Source organism: Leptodactylus fuscus, chromosome 2 (genome assembly GCF_031893055.1).
Source record: "Leptodactylus fuscus isolate aLepFus1 chromosome 2, aLepFus1.hap2, whole genome shotgun sequence".
Taxonomy (NCBI): domain Eukaryota; kingdom Metazoa; phylum Chordata; class Amphibia; order Anura; family Leptodactylidae; genus Leptodactylus; species Leptodactylus fuscus.
Genome location: NC_134266.1, coordinates 220,798,140 through 220,820,380, shown reverse-complemented (window position 1 = coordinate 220,820,380; position 22,241 = coordinate 220,798,140). Strand labels below are relative to the sequence as shown.

General features: G+C 40.0%; 1 protein-coding gene across 2 annotated transcripts in view; it reads right to left on the bottom strand.

Annotated features, from left to right (window-relative positions):
- RBMS2 (RNA binding motif single stranded interacting protein 2) overlaps nucleotides 1-22,241 on the bottom strand; it is a 74,435-nt gene that overhangs the window by 13,033 nt on the left and 39,161 nt on the right. For both annotated transcript variants that reach the window (XM_075265595.1, XM_075265594.1), the window contains exons 2-3: nucleotides 13,863-14,035; nucleotides 731-789 (exon numbers count right to left, since the gene is read on the bottom strand). In XM_075265595.1, the coding sequence (XP_075121696.1) occupies nucleotides 731-789; nucleotides 13,863-14,035 (232 nt within the window). The remainder of the gene's footprint in view (nucleotides 1-730; nucleotides 790-13,862; nucleotides 14,036-22,241) is intronic.

Here is a 22,241-nt window from a genome sequence, read left to right as displayed (position 1 = left end):
CAGGTATGGCCGACACTCCTGGCTCTGTCTGTTAAAGAGGGCTACATTATACTATAAAAAGCATAGTCTGTGCAAGGTCTATGTCATAGGGTTACAATCCTGTCTGATGATAATGTCTATATCACAGGGCGACTGCAACTGTAGATATAATGTAGAAAAGCACAAATCCAATTCTAACCGGTTACCCAATATAGTGTATGTATCTGAATGTCTTTGCAGGTATGCTCAGCTCTTGACTACTCCTCTCACACTAGAAATTCTTGGAATGTAAGGAATCTGCTATTACATGTGCCTGCCCCATGACCTGATAACAAGAGACCTTCTTGGAATTACTGAGGCAAATCTCAAGATAACAGGTTCCTGACCTTCACAATGTGAATCCTTTCATTATCCATTCTGGACATCATTTCTCTCAGCTCCAGAGCATTTAGCCATTATTACACACGGTCAAGCACTACTATACAATATCACAGTCCTAAAAACTAAGACAGACAAGCAAAAAAAATACACTTCATAAAATATCTATATCTTGGAGCACAGACTTAGAAGCAACTTCATTTTCTTCTTTCAATAAATAAATGAGGCTTTGGTTTTTGCGTCCTAAGTTGTATCCATGATTTTCTGGCGTTTCATTTATATTCAGTTCTTGCAACATTTTTTGCAACATTTGCCTTTGGCTGCAAATGGAATCTTATGAAAGGAAAGACACGGCAAAGCTTTTAGTTCTCACCTTTACATTTGTTGGTTGTTTTATCCAAAATAGCTTTTGTGGAGACAATTTTTCCATATCTGGAAGAAAATAAATTTACATAGTTTTAGTTGCAAATAAATGTGTCCCAATGATTTTACTTAGTGTAAGCTATAAACGTGTGTAATACATAGCGCTTATTCAAACGTCAGGACTGCGTACACAACTGTGAATAAGTACATTTTTTATGGTCAAGGGTAATCTGTTTTCATGGATCCCTCATAAACTGAGACTTTTGAGGGATCTGTGAAAACGGCTCAAGAAATACCATGTTCTATTATTTAACAGATTGGTCACACAAACCATTAAATGGTTGTGTGAATAGATCAATCACGTTCTATGGGGAAAAGTACTGTCATTAAAAAAAACAACAAAAACCCCAGCAAGCACAAAGCTTAGGCTGCGCTCACAGTTTTTTGGTCAGGACACTTAGGGTGCATGCACACTACGGAACGCCAGCGTGTATTACAGCCGTACACGCCGGCGTTACAGCAGGGCTGCCGGACACTTCCCATTCATTTCTATGGGAGCCGGCATGCGAGCGCTCCCCATAGAAATGAATGGACTGCTTTTTTCCATTCATTTCTATGGGGAGCGCTCGCATGCCGGCTCCCATAGAAATGAATGGGAAGTGTCCGGCAGCCCTGCTGTAACGCCGGCGTGTAAGGCTGTAATACACGCTGGCGTTTCGTAGTGTGCATGCACCCTTACTCAAATTCCTCCTCCAAGAAACACCTTACCATACAGTCCTATGGTGAGGCGTTTTTGGGAGGAGGAATTTGAGTTAGTTCCCTGACCAAATTCCTGACCAAAAAAACTCGCACACGACTGTATGATTGGTCAGTGGCTATCCAGGTATTTCCCAGGTAGCCCGTTCATTTGTATGGGCATGTACACATGGCCGTGAATTACATGTTTATGTATGGGGGCCGATAGTCCGCAGGTCCTAGTCATTGAATGAAGAGGGTTCGCAGAAGCACAGCCGGCACATGAATGACATCTGTGTGTCCCCCGTGCACCGCCCGTAACGTTCATTGATGGCAGACAGTTAGCACACCGCCATGTGCAACCGGCTTAACGCAATAATGTGAAACCGGCCTTCATTCTTATTCAGGTGAAAGGGAAGTGTACATCTCTGTGAAATAGTACTTTTTTCCATGCCTGAGTGTATAACCTAAGGAAATCCGTTTTCACATATTCCTCATAGACTTGACTTTATTGAGGCATCCATGAAAATGGCCTGAGAAATAAAATGTTCTATTATTTAAGGGATCAATCCGATGGACTGTTATTTCTATTGGGCTGCGTGATGTTCATTTAAAAAAAAAAAAAAATCAAACCCCCCCCCCCCCCCCCCAATACACACATGGCAAGTACACAGCCATAATAGCCTGCTGTGTGAATAAGCACTTAGAGTAATGATCAGGCAATGCAGTTGTAATAAATGACATGGTGACAGCTCCTCCTTACTCTTAATATTAGCAACCATAACTAGCACAGACTACCAACCCAGCAGTTATCATCTAAGGCTTTACATTAACGTCATTACATCAGACTATCCATTAACCTGCATATGTGGAGCGCGCACAGGAACATGCACAAGTCAGCAAGATTCAGTTCACATTATGGTCAACTCAGGTCTCTGCGCAACAAATTACATAAGGTTTGTATCAATACAGTGTGACCTAGATTAACCCATTCAGGGCCTTAAGCCTTCAACCATAAGCAATTTCCTAATACGAAACACAATTTAACGGGGTCATCTCATGATATCAGAAAAACATACTCAGTGGCAACTATATTGTTTCCTGTTACATGTTATAGATCTTTGATTCATGGGGCAATGATGATTAGGATATGGGTGCGGGGGATATTGGGATCCACTACAGTCAAACGTGAATTTTCAGATTCCGATTTCTCCTATCCTGCCAAGCTTTGGCCTTATAAACAGATGTGTATTAAATAAATTCAAAAACTGTACCCAAGTGTGCATGTCTGGGCCCATGTACTGTTATTTCATAGCAATCAATTTATTATTTTAGTCTCATATTTTCTCTCTTCTCTTAAAACTCAATGTATTTGCCCATTATGTAGTAGTGCATGACTGGCCGGCTGCAGAGTCTTGTACATTAAACATCAACTATTCCCCTTTGGACAGGAAAGTACTGTATTGTGAAATAGAAATGTCTTTTGTAATGCGGGGTTACATTTACAAAGCAGACGCGTACTGTCTACATAGAAGCTATAAATCCTTAAAGACAAGAAATTCTTATTAATTTTTGACCTTTTTGCCCCTATGGCTACCTGTATGGGACATCTGCCTCTGACTGCCTCATTAGACAAGGTCTTCAGGAAAGAAGGAGGAACAGGCCGCAGATTGGGAACCAAAGATGAAATGGAATAATACTGTCAAGCAAAGCATGAATGACTCCTACACAAGCAGGATGTCGTCTACGCAAGAAAAAAATAATTTCATATAATACCTGAATGCTGAACTTCAACCAAAACAGCAGTATTTGGCCTTTTCCCAAGAACAGCTGCCATATAAGACACTATACAAATTCAATAGTCACGTGAGTTGGTATTACGTATGTGAGCAATGCCACGGTTTGGTGCTAGTAATGTGGACCACGTGTGTCCTCATGTCCTGCATGGTGCAGTAGTCAAGGAGAGACGGGTGAACAGATCTAGTCCCCATCCAACTCTCTTTTCTGAAATTAATACTGCACTTGCATTGACTGTACCGTCAGGAATATATTATATACCTTGTTTGTACAGCTCTACTACACATGCAGGTCTCTACTCTAATTCACTTGCTTTATTTACCTGCCGCTAGCATGCTGATAAAAGCAGACATCTTGTAGATTTATGAGTAATGGTGGACATGCGTACGGAGATAACAACCACTCATGCTGTCTCATAAATAATCTTTTTGGTCTCATGCACACACCATACAACCATCACATTATACATACATCTGCTGATCAGACATTAGGTATTTCTTGTATCACCACTGAAAGTTTCCATGCATAGCATGAAATGTATTTAAGTACCGCGAAGACCATTTGCTGATACACACGGCTGAAGGACTGAACTCAGAAGGTATGATGTGGATTGGTAATCTTCAGTAGATAATGTACAGACACTAGTCCCCCACAGGTGGTGGGGGGAAATGTATAAAAGTTTATATTGGCTTTTCTTTCCTTAGATGCTCACCAATATAATGACCATTAACTTGCTCAGATAACCATAAATATCTACAAATCCAAAAGACAACAGCTATTCCTTCTGACCCACCATATACATCTAGCTGAATACATGTGTAGGAAATAATTACCGCTGGACAACTCTGGTTTTGACTTATGTCAAGGAAAGGATCGGGCCTTCATACACATCAGATGTTTGGCTTGGCCCACTCAAACCATATCTAACGTATATAGCCAACTTAGCATTTGACTAAAGAGATAGGTCGTGATTACTTCGGTATCAATTCTTGCAAAAATTGATCTTATGGTTTACGATCTATGACCATCAATGGAGAAATTGTTCACCATATCACCGAGGGACATTTTTGAAACTGAAGACCTATCCTCAGGATCAGTCATCAGTAGCAGATCAGTGGGGGTCCAGATAGACCATTAGTATCAGATTGGTGGGGGTCCATCACTGTGCAAACCCATTATAAGCTATTCCCGGAAGTCTCAGGCACAGGAACCTATACAGGGAAAAGAGCCAGAAGCAGAAGGCTCTTACATCCACTTCTATGGTGGCCATACCAGAATACAGCAGTTTGTCAACAGTAGCAAATTATTATATGGCCTTTTAATCACCAATTTTAACAAGGGTGTCCCACTTAGAAGTGGTGCATAGTGGCAATAACATTTCACATGTACCTGTAAAAACATACACGGCTGCATAAGCAAGTGAGAAGCATTATAATGTGGCAAAGCAGGCCTACTCCCAGCATGCTGCTCTTTCACAGTGAAATCCCCTTCCTGTACCCCGTGGCCATCAAAAATAAAATAGCCTTACTGGTTTGGAAGTATCTTGGATACATGATGTATGCATTGCATTTACAATGTATTACGCGCATTCAAGTCAATAGGAACAGAGCGGCTGAACGCAGGGCCACAATACAGAGGACAGAGCCTTCTGCTTCCAACTCTATCCTCTTATCCTCTGTATACAGTGTTGGAGGTTGACTGATCAATAATGATGACTTAACACAAGTCGTAAATGGCCCCCCAGCCCAGAAAAGCACTTTAATATTTTTCTACTGTAATATTTTTTTTTCCTAAAAATTAATAGAATTGATCTCAACCGAAAAAAATGTTAGATGATCTTATACAAAAGTAGACTATGTGCTATACACCAGAGCTAATCGAGATGACATGACGGGGACCCATGCATTATTCTGGCAATATGAATACATTATATATATATATATATATATATATATATATATATATATATATATATATATATATGACTTGCTAAATGTAAAATCAGGAAGTGCTGCCTTTTATTTGCCTTTTCCTTCCACTAGTCAGATGGTCACCCATACAGCTAAGAATAGTCCCGGTTGACAGCACCGCTTCCCCGCCATCTCCCTCTTCCTATTCCTTCCTCTTTCACTCCACTCACCAGTATAACAGATAACATTTTTCTGTCTACCCCAAGTTATTTAACCCTTTCTCGTGCATGAGGTTCATACATCAGTGCAAATGGCTGTACTTTTTCTTTCTACCCAGTGGCGAAAGGATTAACTTTAGTCTTCCCCTTCCTACAGCTACCATCCCCCACCTCCTCCCAACCATTTACTGACACCAGACAGGAAATAACTAAGCTGGGCAGATTCTGTTACAAGTGGAACTCTACAACGATGAGCCTGTACATGCTATACAGTAATTGGGTGTCTCGCCGCAGATTGTAAGTTCTTCTGGAGAGAAAAGCTTCACGCTTCTGCGCTACCGTGATGTAATGCACCTTGACAGCTCTTCTATTTTTGCAAGTTTTAGCCGGTGGTCAGTGCAATGCTAAAAGATTTTGGGATATTTATTTATATGTAACCTTTTTTTCCCTGTGGAGGAGCTGTGGATTTCCTGTAGTAGATAGAGAAGTGAACATATCATGAATCTTATGTTGCTAGGTGAAATGTAATACAAGTGATGAAGCAACAAATAATAGTAGCCAAATACCATCCATTCATAAAAATGCTCTCCTATGCTGTGTACATACAGATGTTATTTACATAAAATATTAAGTAACTTTGTAAATACATTACACTATTTATCTTGAACAGATTTAGAAGATTTTCCTGTACTATACTCCAGAGCTGAATTCAGAGTTCTGCTTGTTGCTAATAGAGATAATCAACATTCTTGTCAATAGACACATTCCAAACGGCTTATATAGGCTCCTATAATGTCGTGGGAGGGTTTGTTTAGCTTGTAATAACAATGGGGCAGATATAGCACCTGTACAGCTGCACAGGGGACCCCAAAAAATGTGTAATAGTGGTGAGAGGAGAGAATCTGTATGCAGAATAGGGAGCAGGCGATACTAGATGGTGGGTGGCAGCAGGTTGATAAGGGCAGTATTTGGGTCTCAGTTGGTGGGGTCATTGTACTGCCTGCTGAGGGTGAGAACTGCTCATACTGTTTATTATGGAGACTGCCATACCCTGCCATTTTTTTTTTGGTATGAGCAGTGTAACATTTTTTTGTGCGACCAAGTCCAAAGAGTTGTACAAATTGCAGCAATGCATTTCATGACACCAAGAAACCGCAATACAGGGCCTGATACATTTTCCCCTATGTATCTGGTGTGTAAGTGACACTGTCCATTGCATTGGATCGCTGTTTATTGCCTGTTGTAGTAAAGTCAGCAAAGAATGCTGCAAGATTTCAGCTCTGAACCGCTCAGAATTGTAAATGCAGCTCCTGACTAAAGTACAGGCCAAAATAAGTAACGCAGTGTACACAAAAGAGAATCTTTGGTCTTATGACGAAACAGCAACTTGTATCTTTACTTACAGGGGACCATGAATATGTTTGTATTGTAGCACAGACTATTTTACTAGAAACAGAATAAAATAGCTGCTGTATAATTCTCAGAATATGCTACAATAAGCCACATCACACAGGAGTAAATAAATAAACTATAGCGTCAGGCAAACTGTGGCCGCCAATATATGGCATCTTTGGTGCTCATAAGTATCAGAAATATCATATATCAGAGCTAGAAGTCAGCAAAGACCGAGATGGAGGAAATGATGTAAACTGGTAAAAGCAGTATAATTTATTGTAACATAGTTAGGAAAAAGGGAAAATGGAAATGTTATACTCAGCCCTCCTGCAGTAGCCCTTCAATGCTTCTTTGAAGTCCGATATCCACCATGTATCTGCGAACTTGCCCGGATGAAAAAAACTCCCTCGGTACGGAGTCGAATGATAAAGGTAAGTATGGAGGAATCATCCAGCAACGAAACCAGGATATGAAATCAATTCCTTTCTTTATTTCATGTTCGTAGAAAATATATCAAAAGATAAAACATGCAGTCTACAAGGAATAGAAAGCTTGCGTCAGACTGACGCGTTTCGGATATGTCTATCCTTTCTCAAAGTCTCTTTGAGAAAGGATAGACATATCCGAAACGCGTCAGTCTGACGCAAGCTTTCTATTCCTTGTAGACTGCATGTTTTATCTTTTGATATATTTTCTACGAACATGAAATAAAGAAAGGAATTGATTTCATATCCTGGTTTCGTTGCTGGATGATTCCTCCATACTTACCTGTATAATTTATTGGTCTTCCTACATATACACAAATCCTTCTAACACTTCACAAGTTTAAACTCAGACTTTTCATTGTTTTGGTTTTTGTTCCACACTAATAAATATATATATATATATATATATATGTAAAATGTATATTACAATTACAACTATATAAGCCTTCCCTGGTCATAGAACCCAAGCTAATATGACTGTACAAGTAGGAGAGACTGACGAGCTGTACCCAGTGGATATATGTGAAATAGTCATGATCTCCAGTACGTATGAAGTGTCTGAACTTTGAGAGTACTGCCGTTTCCTACACAACTAGCCGAGTACTGGCATCAAACACTTTCCCATCTGGCCTGTTCTCCCCCTACAAACATCTTGCTTCATCCAAACAACATTCCCTCAGTCTGTGGGCGACATGTGCAGATCTCCTTGGGGCTCAGGGGATGTACACTGCATTCCTTGGCTGGGGTGAAATGAGGTTACGAGGAAGAAGTAACTCCCCCTCTGTCTCCCTCCTTCAACTCCACCTCCTTGAGATCCTCTAAGTATATAATTATATGTATATATGTGTGAGGATATATATATATTTTATATAAATATTTAGATATATCTATCTACAGATTTAGAATTCATTCAGAATCATATGTAAACCTAGACAGAATACCCCCCAGAAACAAATCCACAGCCTCTATTAGATGTCTGGACTAAGTTTTTCATACAGTATAGTTATAATTCTTTGTAGGAGTCAATATTTACATTACTTTAGTAACAATTAATCCACATAAACTATGCAAAAAGACAAAAATATTTACTAATATCCATCCCTCGACATTCATTTCTTTGTTTTACACATCCCTAAAAGAACAGTGTGGCAAAATCTAGTACACTGTGTTGTGCCAACCAAGTGGGTTAGGAGTACGGTACAGGGAATCTATCTTTAGTGTTTGTTTAGCAATTTTCTCATTACTTTGTCCTTGTAATGCGCTAACCTTAAAGCCACACATATTAAAATGAATGTCAGCTAAATCCAATAATTCCTGCGGGACTGGCAATGCGTCTAATGTGCCATGTTCTCACGCTCCCTTGACAGGAGAAAGTAGGTTTAGGCAGCTAGATTTCAGCATGCCCGATCTTGTTGTTCTGACAGAGGACCTTTTACCACCTCCACCAAATCCAGTTCTTAGAATAGGTTAATAGCTGCTGATCCACCAATTTCAGCACAGTTGGAATTTGTTCTGTAGCCTCAACTATTCCTGAGCAATCGTTGCTGTTAGTTTTGGTGCTCGATATGCTATTTAGGCTCTGTACAGTCAGGTGGGCGGTGTCAGGCAGAAACAGACAAGGGGGCGTGATTCTAAGCTCCAGAGGCAGCAGGTGTCAGAGCTCAGAATCACACCCCTTGTCTGCTCCTATCTGACAGCACAGAGCCTATATAGTATATCAGGCAGCAAAACTAACTGCACTTATTACTCAGAACTGGTGGGGACTAGAGAAAAAAATCCCAACTGTGCCAAAATAAATGGAGCAGCACCTACTAAATGAAGCAAAGAGTTGGACTTAGAGGAGGTGATAAAAGGTTCACTAAAATAATCCACTACCACATTTGTCTGGCAACAGTTTAATCCCCCGTCATGTGGTGGCATACACTGAACTTGTTCACTCAAATGCAGTATGAACAAAGCCCCACCCTGAGGGGGATTTATTCTTGATACTATAGAGGGTATAATTAGTAATTGGGTAGATAGTGAAGAGTTTTTAGTAAACTAGTTGACCTAGTTATGGAGTCAGTCTTGTCACCACAGTTAAATTGGTCAATAGAGGGGAGGGGGTCCTCTGTTTAGGAAATTTATCTTGACAACAGAGTGGAGCGTGGTCGCGATGACCATCCAAAAAGCAACAGTCTTGTTCTGCATTACACAGACAACCTACAGGTCTCTGAGATACATACAGTATGAAGCTTGTCCATTCAGAGAACCAAGTCTATCTTTCTTTCAAGGTGCCATTCTTCTTTCTTAAAGCCGTTTTCTTCTCTTAGGCCGGGCCCCATGGACTGGAAACGCTGCGATTTGCCCGCAGCGGAGACGCTGCGGTAAAAACCGCAGTGTTGTACAGTGCAGGCAAAGTGGATGGGATTCATGCGAATCCCATCCCTACTTTGTGGAAAAGATCACAGCGCGGATACGCTGCGATTTGCCAAGCCGTTGCGGCTTTGCAAATCGCAGCAGGTCAATTATATCTACGGAAATGCTAGCGGCTTTCCCGTAGATCTAATGTTAAGAGAAAGTCCGCAGAAGAAAACTCTGTGAACTTTCTCTTAAAAGCGCTGCGGAAAGAACCACAATGCGTTCAGGCAGCGGTTCTTCCTGCAGCGCTTTAGTGCCTTAGCGCTTTAGTGGGGCCTTAGCCTTAGTCTGTTCTAAATCCTCCACCTCGCTTTGCACTCTGACACTATACACTGAATCCATAACTGCAATCGGCAAACCATACTCTCTAAGATTCCTGATTTTTTTGTAGATTTCAGTGGTCCCCCTTGTTTTACTGTTATCACACCAGTGCTTGCTCATATAAATCTCTTCACAAGACCACCTATTAGACCAGATTTCCTGTAAGAGATTATCAAGTTCCACCATATGGATATTGGATCATCTTCTTCAAGACCACCCCTCTAGAACACCACTTTTTAGAGCAATTTTGGGTTGCTATGTCAAAGAGATGTCACTGTATGTGGTTATGGACTACATTGTCTCACAAAAAATTATATAGAATAGCTTCAAAGTATTTCTATATGCTGACAAAGATCACACATGGGGTGCAGACATAACTAAACTGATTTATTATATTGATCATTTCAAGGTTGCAATGCATAAAAATTTGCAAATCCTGAAGCCAATCCTCAGGTCACCATTATGGGGATAGCTGGAGAATTAGGTTCTCCATTTTGTACTCATGATTATTGGGCTGAGTGAACCCCATCATGTTATATATTAGTTGATATTCCCCTTTAGACATTTGTAGCGAAGCCCATGAATTAGAGTTAACTTTCAGAGTCCTGAGGGTGTAAAACAAAGCCAAATGCATCATACTAGAAACTATTTTATGGTGTAGTAACCTTTAATAGTTAGGTGTACTTATTCGAGAAACTGGCTGGATCATCCATGACCTTCTTTAGGAATGCTGTTGTTCTGTGTTCACTGTCGCACATTCATTCCAGTGTAACAGAGGCGTAGCTTGAAGCTCTTGGGCCCCAGTGCAAAATCTGAAATGGGGCCGCTATCTACCTTGTGTCATTTAGAATAATGGTATATTTTATGTGGCATGGGGACCTCTAAGGGTCCTGGTAGTAACTGCTACCTCTGCACCCTCTCTAGATACACTCCTGCATTGTAAATACATTGTATCCCGTAAAGTATAGGCTTTTTTTCTGCAGTGGATTACTCTAAAGGAAAGTATAGTCTGCTACTTTTCTATACAATTGGAAAAAAAACAGTGTGCTTGCACATAGCAGCCAGACGGAGACTGAAAGGACAGTCTTTGACCTCTGTCTGGTGAATGTGGGACTATAGAAATGTTAATGTATATGCTGGGAAAAGCACAGACGCAGTGTGTACATATCCTAACCTACTACGTTTGCTCAACAGAACTCTATAAAAATAGTCAAAGGCTGGAAGAGCAACCTAACACCTACATACAGAAGCCTTATAAAGCATGAAAAAGGCTCTGAATGGAGCAAGAACAGGCATGATGAGTACACAATCCACTGCTGGCATGTCTGTTACCTGGGCTTGACTATTTTTGGTTACTATAATTGAACCTTTTATTATGTCGAGCAAGTTGCCTCTCCTAAAATGTCCAGTTATAGGGTGTCATGAGTAAAGAAAGTCAATGAACCTCTGCTCACTAACTGGCCATACCGGTATAGTCTTGGATTTACTACTCATGACGCACAACATTAGAGCGCAGGAGATCTGTTAGAACATTACCCCATGTGATACATAAATAGCTGTATTACTTTCAATGATTATTTAATTCTATGGATGTGCGTCCACATGTTCTGGCTGCCACTTAGGGTGAAAACCTCGTCCACCCACAATGGTTGACAGATAAATAATTTTTTGGAAAGAGATTAAATATTACTTTTTTATTTTTGCTTATTTCCACAAAACTATATATCAATCTGCTCAGCCCCTCCTGTTTTATTACATGTTGCCTACAGAATGTATTTTCAGTACGACAGATTCCCATCTACATTAATTGACAATAAGCATTAATAGTGCGCTCACACCAAATGGCTAGAGGACATACTAACATGGTCCATCAAATGTTTCAGATAGATTTGCAAAGTCTATACTGAACAGTTTAAACAACTTGCACCTACAATACGTTTCTAACACTATATGGTATTTTATATATTACATGTATCTGCAAGCCCCATTGTATGATACCAGCTATAAGAAGTTCTATACATAAAAGCAGTAACATTCCAACACACAATCCAGTGACAACCAAATGAGAACCACCCTTTGATGTCTGTAAGGACCTAAGCACAGCCCAGGCCACTTGCCACTAAACTAATACGGAGTGTATAGAGGGATCTGTAAAACAGGCAAAAATACAGCATCAACCCTAACAATGTCAGCCCATAAAATGTTCACATTTTTATATACTTTCTGATAAAACACTGCCGCTGAGCGAGCATAAAACCCTTCTTCTATAGCTGCTCTCATTAAAAATGTGATGTGTTCATTATCCATACTCAAAAAATAAATGTATAATTTAGTAGTTTTCACTCTGGCCATTGAGCTTCATACACTGACACTTCCTGTCCTGTGGAAATCACTTTGCAACAGTCACCTCATTATCACCCCAGACTGGGTTACAATGACAGGTAACTCCTATATATAGTAAAACAGTGTCCACCATTCACAATGGGTAACAATCACAGCCCTACTCTTACTCTTATCTACATGATGGCCACCGCACAGATCACAGAGTAAGTCTAAAATGGCCACTACAAAGCATATATCTAAAGGCTGTTAACAGGACAGCAGTACAGAAAACACAATAAATAAATCAATAATCGGTATATGGTTTTAGTTAGTAATCATAGTGATCCAAGTAAAACTTACTGACTTAAGTAACCAAAATCTTCATACCTGTGGCATTTCCATGAGGAGCAGGAAAATATAAACAAGTCCCAAAAGAAACAGCTAAAAGAATTGAAGTCCAACACGCGGCCCCGAGGCACAAGACTGGTATGAATGGGCAATTGCTGAGACAGACTGCTTGTTTTGATGTTTTTGTTCTCATTAGTGCATGGCAGCGGACTGGGCCAAGTCTGACAGTGTCAAATTGTTAATGCCCACAAGGCAACAAAACAACTGGGAAGGAGTCCATATAAATGCCAATACAAGCAATCCAAAAAGAAATGAGCAACACGCTGGCAGTTCCTTCATTTACTTAGAAGAGTCTATATTTATTCCTACCATGTACTACAAGTATAAGGGTGAATGGCAGCTCTACTGCAGACACTTCTAGGACAGTCTCATTCATCCACATAAGATTTGTGGAAAACCATGTACATGCTGCAGACATAAACCCATTTATATGAATGGACCTAATTCTGAGTCATAGAAATTTCTGCTACAAATTTGTTACATAGGAGGTCTCCCTAAAGATAACTTGGTAACATGTATGAGACAGTTTGTATCTACCGACATAATGTTCTATAATGTTATTTTGTAGCCTGTACATAAATGATGTTTACGTCTTACATGGCTCCACTTTCTAGAGGAGTATTGCACGAGATGTAGATAAGACAATTACAAGAATACACGAGTGGGATAAAGTAAGAAGCTTCTCCATATAAGCCTAGAGTAGCGTTCACACTACCGTTAGTGTCCGCTCAGAAGGTGTCCGTTTAAATAAAAAAATAAAAAAACGGACACCTATCACAACGGACACAAATGTACAGTAACTGATGGCTATTAGTTACTGTCCGTTATATATCCTTTGCCCATCGACCTCAATGTTATAAAAATAACGGACACTTGCTGTCTGTTTTTCCAAACGAACAGAAAAGTCCTGCATATAGGATTTTTTTGTCAGCTTGAAAAAATGGACATGGTTGTAAACGGAAACTAAAAAACACAAGATAAAATCCCATTGAAATGAAAGGAAATTGCAAACGGACCAGCTAGTGTCCATCGTTAAAATCTTGTACAGGCAATAGCCACGGACACTGCTGAGCGGACACCTACGGTAGTGTGAACACTCCCTAAAACTTTTCATTCCAACGTATTCAATAGGAAATTGAAATGTTTCTTACGGCTGGCACAGCTTCACCAGGTCTTGGTCCGTGGTGCTGGGATGAAGACCTCTGATGTAGAGATTGGTTTTGCTCAGCTGTTCTCCACCTCCGCCGCCTCCTCCTTCTCCGCCACCGCTGCTATTACTAGGGCTGGGAGGAGCCATGTGCTGTGCTGATGAAACATAGGTCTGCTGGAAAACAAGTACAAAGGAAAGTTTTAGATATTGGAAGACTTTGATCTGCAATACCAGTACATAACCCAGGGAACATTCCAGCTGATTCAATGGCTTGTTTCCAATTATTTCTTGGAAAATGAAGTCATCCATTTATATAGCGTAAGCCGAATCCCATCAGCTATTTCTATGGAACACGAACATTTGATGACTTCTTACTATTAGCAACAGTTTCCCGACAACATTCACAATGATTTCGTCAAACTGATGCCATTACCAACAGTTGGCCAATATCAAAGCACAGGAGACCTCCATATAATCTGCTTTCTCATGACTCATAAGAACTAGAATCTGCTCAGAGGTGTAATCTAGAAATCTCTAGATGCCTTATATTCAAGCAAGACAGTTCCTTACATCATATATGCAAACTGATCTTGATACAACATAAGCACCTACTTGCCTGTATGCCAGTACCAGAAAGCACTGCTTACACAACATGTGTACCTAGGGCCTGCATTTCATTATCAGTGTCAGAGCGCACCTATTGCCTCCATGCCAGTACCAGAGGCAGAAGGTGACATATGCACTTATTGTCTACATGCCAGTACCAAGGGAGTACTTATACAACATATGTACCTATTTCCTACATGCCAGTGGTAAAAGATGGTACTTTCACAACTTTCACAAGGCAAGTTCATGTACAAAAAGTCATCAGTCTTAAGTGACAGATCACTTGTGGTCATGTATCTCATGCCAACTTGCAATCCAGCACAGTATTCAAGACACTGAGACCTCATATTTTTACACTGAGATGTGATACTTAAGAGTTTGTTCTTCTGCAAGTTCTACATTGAATCTGTATCCCTCCCTGAGCAGGGAACAGGCTAAAAGATGGCTGTCGGTTTGTCACTTCTGTCTGTCAAAAATATGATTAAGTACTGTAAAAACGCACATTTAGTTGAAAATAAATAATTAATAAATAATAATTAAAAATGGCACCATCCATAGATGCATTCAGGTCCCCTGAGTTAAAGAAAATCTGTCATCAGATCATTCTCTTTGCATTAGAGCCAGGGTTGTGGAATCGGTAGGTGAAACTATTTTTTAACAGTCCGACTCAGACCCCATCACAGTGACTGACTACCAAGCTCTGATAATTCAGGAAAACACTAGTCACTGATTTCCTAAGAAAGCAAAATATGCAACAAGCTATTCATCTAATTTACTATATAATGTTGATAAATGTAAAATGTACATATAAAATAATCACTTTTATTTGAAGCCAGAATTACAATCAGTAACTTTTTTGAACTTTGACTCCATCCAAAGTTATTACTTCCTTTGGTGGCGGTTTTGGAGGGTCTTCACTGGTAACAATTCCATCTATTAGCTTACTTGTAACATGTCATTTGATAGATAAATATACACAGATAAATATCTGGTCTAAAAGTGTTGGTATTCCAGTGTAAGGCCAGTTCACATCTGCATTCAGTAATCTCTTCTGGGAGTCCGAATGGGGACCCCTGAATGGAATACCGAATGCGTTGACAAAGCAGTGAAAGCACACGGACCCCATAGACTATAATGGGGTCCGTGTGTTTTCCGCACGAGTCATGCGGACAGGAACGTAGATCATGAAGTACTTTTCTATCTGCATGCTCCATGTAGACACCGCATGGAAAACACAAGGACCATAAGCTCATCGCTTGCCAATGCGTTCGGTATTCCATTCAGGGAGTCCCTATGCGGACTCCCCAAACAGAATACCGAACTCAGATGTGAACCAGGCCTAAGATTATATTATTTAGGTAAAATAGCCATAAACAGAAAGACCTCTAACATTCACTGGACTACAAATGTTACTACAGTACATGTTCGCAAAACTTAAAAGATAAAAGTAATGACCTTTTTCATATCTGCCACTTATTCTTTGGGAAGGAGGGGGGGGGGGCAGTAATTGTAAATCCTAAAATCTACTGTCTAGGTATATGGCACCTAAATGTAGCATATACAAAATTCCACAGCAATTCTGATGAAATCTAATATGCCATAATCTTTTACTAAGAGCTCTTTGATCACAGCAGTAAATATTGCCTAAGACATCCTATTCAGACATACAGGTGTGATCCCCCAACACCTTCAGAGAGATCAGCAGCAGGGGATGAAGTGACATGTAAATTAAAGGGGTTGTCTAGTTCTTTCTTTAATGAGGACCTATTCATTGGATCAGTGGGGTCTGACACCTGGATCCCCTACTTGAAAAGGCCACAGCACATACATGAGTACAACGTCTGCTTCACTGTTTATATTGCACATATAGTAGTTTCACAGCAGGCACGCAATGTATATACAGTCTTGTCCCATTCATTTCTATAGTACACGGCAATTACATACACAGCCACTATGAATCAGACTGTGTGTAATGTAAACTGTGAGGTGGTCATGGCACTTTCAAGAGCACTATGGCCCCTTCACAAAGCGGATCCTGATGTCAGACCCTCACTAATCTTTTACTGTTGACCTATTGTGTCTCACAGTGTTAGGGAGTTAAATAGAACCAGTCTGCCCCTGACCCCCCCCCCCTCCCCAAGACCAATATCATCACTCCCATTTAGATTTTATTGACATTTCTTTTCATGGGACCATAGATGATGCTGGAGGTACCAGAGTTATCTATCAAAATTAAATAATAGGGGTTGCTGCGGAGATCAAAAGACACTTAACTGCTGAAAGAAAGCCCAGTAGATATGGTGACATTACAAGTGTCCAACATGTCTACCTTTTAATTGACTTTTCAGTTATTGTTCACACAGGACATATCATCAGAAATTTCTAATAGGTCATTTGTGATCTATCCCCATAAAAAATAGATACCCTAATGGGAACAGACAGTCCACAAGGTCACTTTCAAATTGAGATGTCATCTTCTGGTCTTTTGGGACCCATTATCATCAGGGCTGTGGAGTCGGTGGACCAAACCACCAACTCTGACTCCTCTTTTACCACTCTGACTACATCTCTGACTCCTACATAAATGGCTGACAGGTTTGGTCAGTCAGAAGAAGTAAAGATCCTCTAACTCACTAAAAAAAAACCTCTAAGGACTGAATTCCTTTGAAAGTAAATATACATCTCATTAATTCTAGAATATCAGTAATAATAATAAATATCATTGAAAATAATTTCAATTTGAAACCAGACTCAGTACTTTTTTTTTTTACTCCACCCAAAATTGGTCCCCATTCCGACTCCACAGCCCTCATAATATGAGAACTTGGGTCCAATGTAGGATCTCCTTGTATACTGGTTAGCCTATTATACCAATGGACTTATCTATAGGGGCAGTGCATAGACCCCTCTGCCATAGACAAGACATCCCTATAATAAATGGCTTTTCATTATGCCATGTAGACATTATGCAAAAATGTTTAGAACATAAAGCTGATAATATAGTTGATAGCTGTGCTGGCTCTATTTCACGTCAACAAGTCAGGCTGCAAATCAGGTCCCTTAAGACAGCACTATGTCCTATTATTTGCAGGATCAGTGGGGGACCATTGAATACCCCTTTAAAAAGGAGCACTAAACCATGAATCATCTTATATTAAACAGGGTTTCCAATTATAATATTTATACCTTATCTATAGGATGTCTGACTACTGGGACCCAAAACAAGAACAGGAATCCAAAAGTGAATGCTCAGATGGTAATCTGCAACAGTCCTATAAAAGTTAACGGAGGATTGGCTGAGCATGAATCACAACTACGTTCATACGGAGCACTCAGGGGAACTTGTGGCCCCCCATTTTCCTGGTCCCTGGGGGTCACAGCAGTTTGACCCCTAAGGATTACACATTTAACCCCTAAGTACCTACCAGATATACACCACATGAAAGGCATTATATATAATGTATACACAATCTATAGGACAGTCCACACATTCACTAAGCAGAAGATATTTTAGAATACTATGTATCATTGGCCATGGGTTGAACCGAAGGTTTTGCCAACACAACCAATAACTAACATTTGTGCTGATAATCCAGGTCCCTATGGCAACAAAACAATTGTTTAAGAAATAACATTTATTGGACATGCTTAAAAATTTTACTTGGCAGAATATTCTAGTGTATGAAGAGTAATCTGCCAAGAATTTCCTATGTAGGACAATGCAAATATTGTATCTAAGTATTTGTCAGATCCCATAAGTCAATGAAACCAGAAATCTGTAGAACACTTGAATATATTTAATATCAATTCCTTTGCATGAATAAACGTCATTCTCAAATGAGACGGGACAATATATAGATAAAAAAGTATATTAAGGCTCACATACACATTGTACATTTTTTGTAAGATTGTATGAATCAGTCTTTTTAGAATTTCCCTGTTAGCAGGGGTATCAGATCCGTGAAACGCTTTTTATTTTGCACGCACACAAAGTCCTGTATGTCCGACTTTGTGTCTGTGCAGAAAAATCGGTTTCATGGCGGAGAGGCTGCATACGGGCTGCATACGGACACCGGTGGTTTGCTTTAAAAATGGGTTTTCAAACAGACTGCCGGCAAGCCATCCATATGCAGTTTTTCCTGGGATTTAGGCCGAATCATGACAGACAGGTCAAGGCACAAGAGTGAACGCCGCGTTAGTCAAGTCTTGTATATTCCCATATCTGACAGCAATATATACAGATGTAGCAGGGTTGACTCTAATTTTTGCAGCGTCATATCTTATCTCAGAAGGCAACAAATACCAATGAAAAGTCACTGTGAGGGCTTTCAATGGGTTTTTATTTCATTTGTGATAAGATATCAGACTGCAGAAGTTTAACCAATTGCAGATGTTCGGGTAACATCTGTATGTCAAAGACCAAAGTAACCCATCAATGCATTAAAAGCTCCAAGCCTATGTATGAAAAAGCCAAATAACGTGAGCTCTACACTCGTGCCATTCACGTTAAGTGATTTTTTCAGAGTAGACAATGACGCATATGTGACCCATGTGATCCTCCTTGACTGTTACTTCATCTCAGCTTTCTTTGGAAGGTGTTCCTTAGTCCTGATGACTATGGGGGTCCCTGTGGTCGAACCTCAACTGATCACAAATTGATGCCCTAAAATGTACAAAAAATTGCCGTTTTTAGGCTTGGCAGATGCTAGGGTAAACCAGGTGGGAAACTACCAGCTTTATTATATATAATACAGTATGCTACTGTTGCACCGTTGAAGATGGTAAGGATATAAAGGGGAGCACTGTTTCATAGCTACACATGGCTTTTTGTCTTTTGTGCTGCAGTTTTACTTTGTAGCGGCGTATGATCAGAATTCATTACGTCAGGAACTGCAAGGGTCAGCTGTTTCTCTAGCTGCAGTGTTAGTGTCCGTTGTCCTAACCAAGGGCAAGTCTATGGCAACAGATATAATAGTCCTGCACAAATCATCATCATAAAAGCTGAATACTTATGTATGGCTTATAATGTACCCTGGTACAAGCTGATAAATTATGAAGTTAGCTTAGGACCTTATTAGGAGATAAACCATATATATATATATATATATATATATATATATATATATATATATATATATATATATTTTACACACACACTTGGGTGTTTAGTCCCACAATGTATGGCGAAAGGTAACTATCTGTATAAAGATATAGACTTAAACAGTAGGCTAGTAGCAAATTTTTGTAACCTGAATGAACATAAGATCTCAAAGTTGCCCATGTCTCTCGTTGGCATCACCCTGTGTTCAGCCATTAGCTTGCAGGCAGATAAGGGCACGAGTCCCATGTTTCAGTGGATGGCACTGTTGGTTTTGTGAGTGCAAATAAATACGGACAGAGCTTGTTTGCGTAGACTTCATCCCACGCTGCAAAAATAGCAGAACATGTTCTATACAATATCAATGTAACAAAATTTGTTACTTAGAATGGCCACTACAGCATAGATGGAGCTGCCTGCTACCAAATCCAGCTGACAACTGATCGGGGGACATATAAGACAAATCCCCACCCATTTGATTCATGCTGAAATTAGGTCATCAATATCAATAACTGGACCCTTTAAGGATATTTATGCCTTCCCTTCGGCATACGTATTGCAGCGTTTCCCAACCAGTTTCCTTGAGCTGGTGTTCTCCAGAACAAACTGACCTCAGCCTGATCCAAGATGCTTTGTAAAGCAATAAATATGTTTGAGCCATAGGATAGCAGTGGTGAAGGATTATACATTGCTTTACCTGCTGCTATGCAAGCTTTGTGGTAGAATGGCATGAGGGGCTCCCCAGAAGTAGAAAGCTTTGAGGGGTTCCCTAAGGCTGGTACAGTATAATCCTCGATTGTTCCAGATACGGGAGCACAGGAGAAATGCAATAATGACAGTAAAGGGAGTCGGATTAATTACCCATCTATCTGTAAGCTGGGTTTATGCCGGTTTCGGGTGACAGACGCCCTTGAAATGTCCTGATTTGATCTGCTCCTGCTCACCCAAGTGCCTTTACTTCCTGGGGTCTCTTGGGTCTCACAGGAAATGCCTGAAGATGTCTGTACTGAGGTGACCCGCATCACCCGCTGACCAGCTGAGTGGGCATCTCCAGCCATTTATGGCCTGGGCTGTAGGTGAGTGGTGGGAGATGACTATGCCTTCTCTTCTCATACAGCTTGCTGGGCAATTTTATTCATATATATTTTTTATATTCCCAAATCATATAATTATGTTTTATGAAAACCTCTAGCTCAATATTTACTGTAAGGGTTTTTGGTTTTCCATTTCCTCCAGGGACTGCTTTTTGTTTGCACCAACCCAAATTGTGTCTTCTTTATTTGCATTCTGTGAATATTATGGTATAGTCTGTGTTTATGCTCCATCTACACATAAGACGTGTCTGTGAATGGTAGTAATTTTCATCCTATACATAGCAGTAAGCTTGCGGTCTTCTAGAAATTCACCTCCCCATTTTCCTTCCTTTCGCCTTTCCTTCTCCTCCAGAAGTAAAGTATTTGTATCTACTGGTAGTCATACTTTAGTGCTGTCTTTATTTTAGCAGAAAGCAATGGGATAGAGAAGAGGGGTCAAGACGCAGGATGGATGGATTTGCTTATTGTAAAGTATTTAGACAAATCATTTCTATTGCAAAAAAAGAAAATAAATAAAAATGAAGCATACAATCTAATAGCCCTTGGCAAACACTCTTGTTTTCCTCTACACCGGTTTTATAAATACACAATTTCTACTAAGGCCTAACTGACCTTAATGACGGTAGTGTGAACATAGCCTTACAGTAGTATTGCCCATTGCAGTCATAGGGTGACAGCAACGAACATTAACAGTAGCAAAGTAATGGACACAAACCATTGGTCCATTCCCACTAAATACAATGTAAACACAACCAATGCGGTCTTCCATCATGATTATTTACTTTTGTAACAGATTTTGTTGCTGGATTTGTTTCTTCCATAAGAAACATAAAAAACATGACACAAGAAAGCTTCTGTCATATTTTTGCACTGAGGTGAATGTAGATGGAAACCTGATGGAGGAAGCTCCTCTGCCTGGTATCAAGCTGTGCGCCTGTGTGTACATTACATGATCATGAACCGTATATCACATGAATGATTTTTATCCATTGGAAGTAATCAAAATGAATGACAGCAATCTGAAATCTAGGAAACCATAAGGGATTGATACGAAAAGTATAATTGTACAACTTTTTACAAACAATAACATTTGTCTCTTGATATTGGGCAACCCCTTTAAGGAGAACATATACCACACAGTATACCGCTGCATATGTTGGGTCTCAACATTCAGCATAAATACATAGGTATGATTCTGTGTTATCCTGTCCTCTGTTGTCCTGTCCTCAGTCTGACCAGTGATGTCAAACCTATGACACACCTTTGAAAGGTCAAGACAATTTGGATGACACATCGGCAGCTACTTATTGTGTTATTGCAATAAGCAGCCAACAATAATTTTTACTCACCTATCGACGCACCTGTCCTGGCTGCCATCCGCTGACTCCTCTATGCAGCGCTACACTTAGAACACAACGCTGAAGAACACCAGGACGCTACGTACAGGTACAGTGCACCTTGGATGTGACAAGGCACCCATGCTAAGCTTGGTTTTTGGAGGTTTTTTTTAAAGAATTTTGACACCCCAAGCTCATAAGGTTAGCTGTCACTGAACTACACAGTGTAAAAGTTTGCATTTACA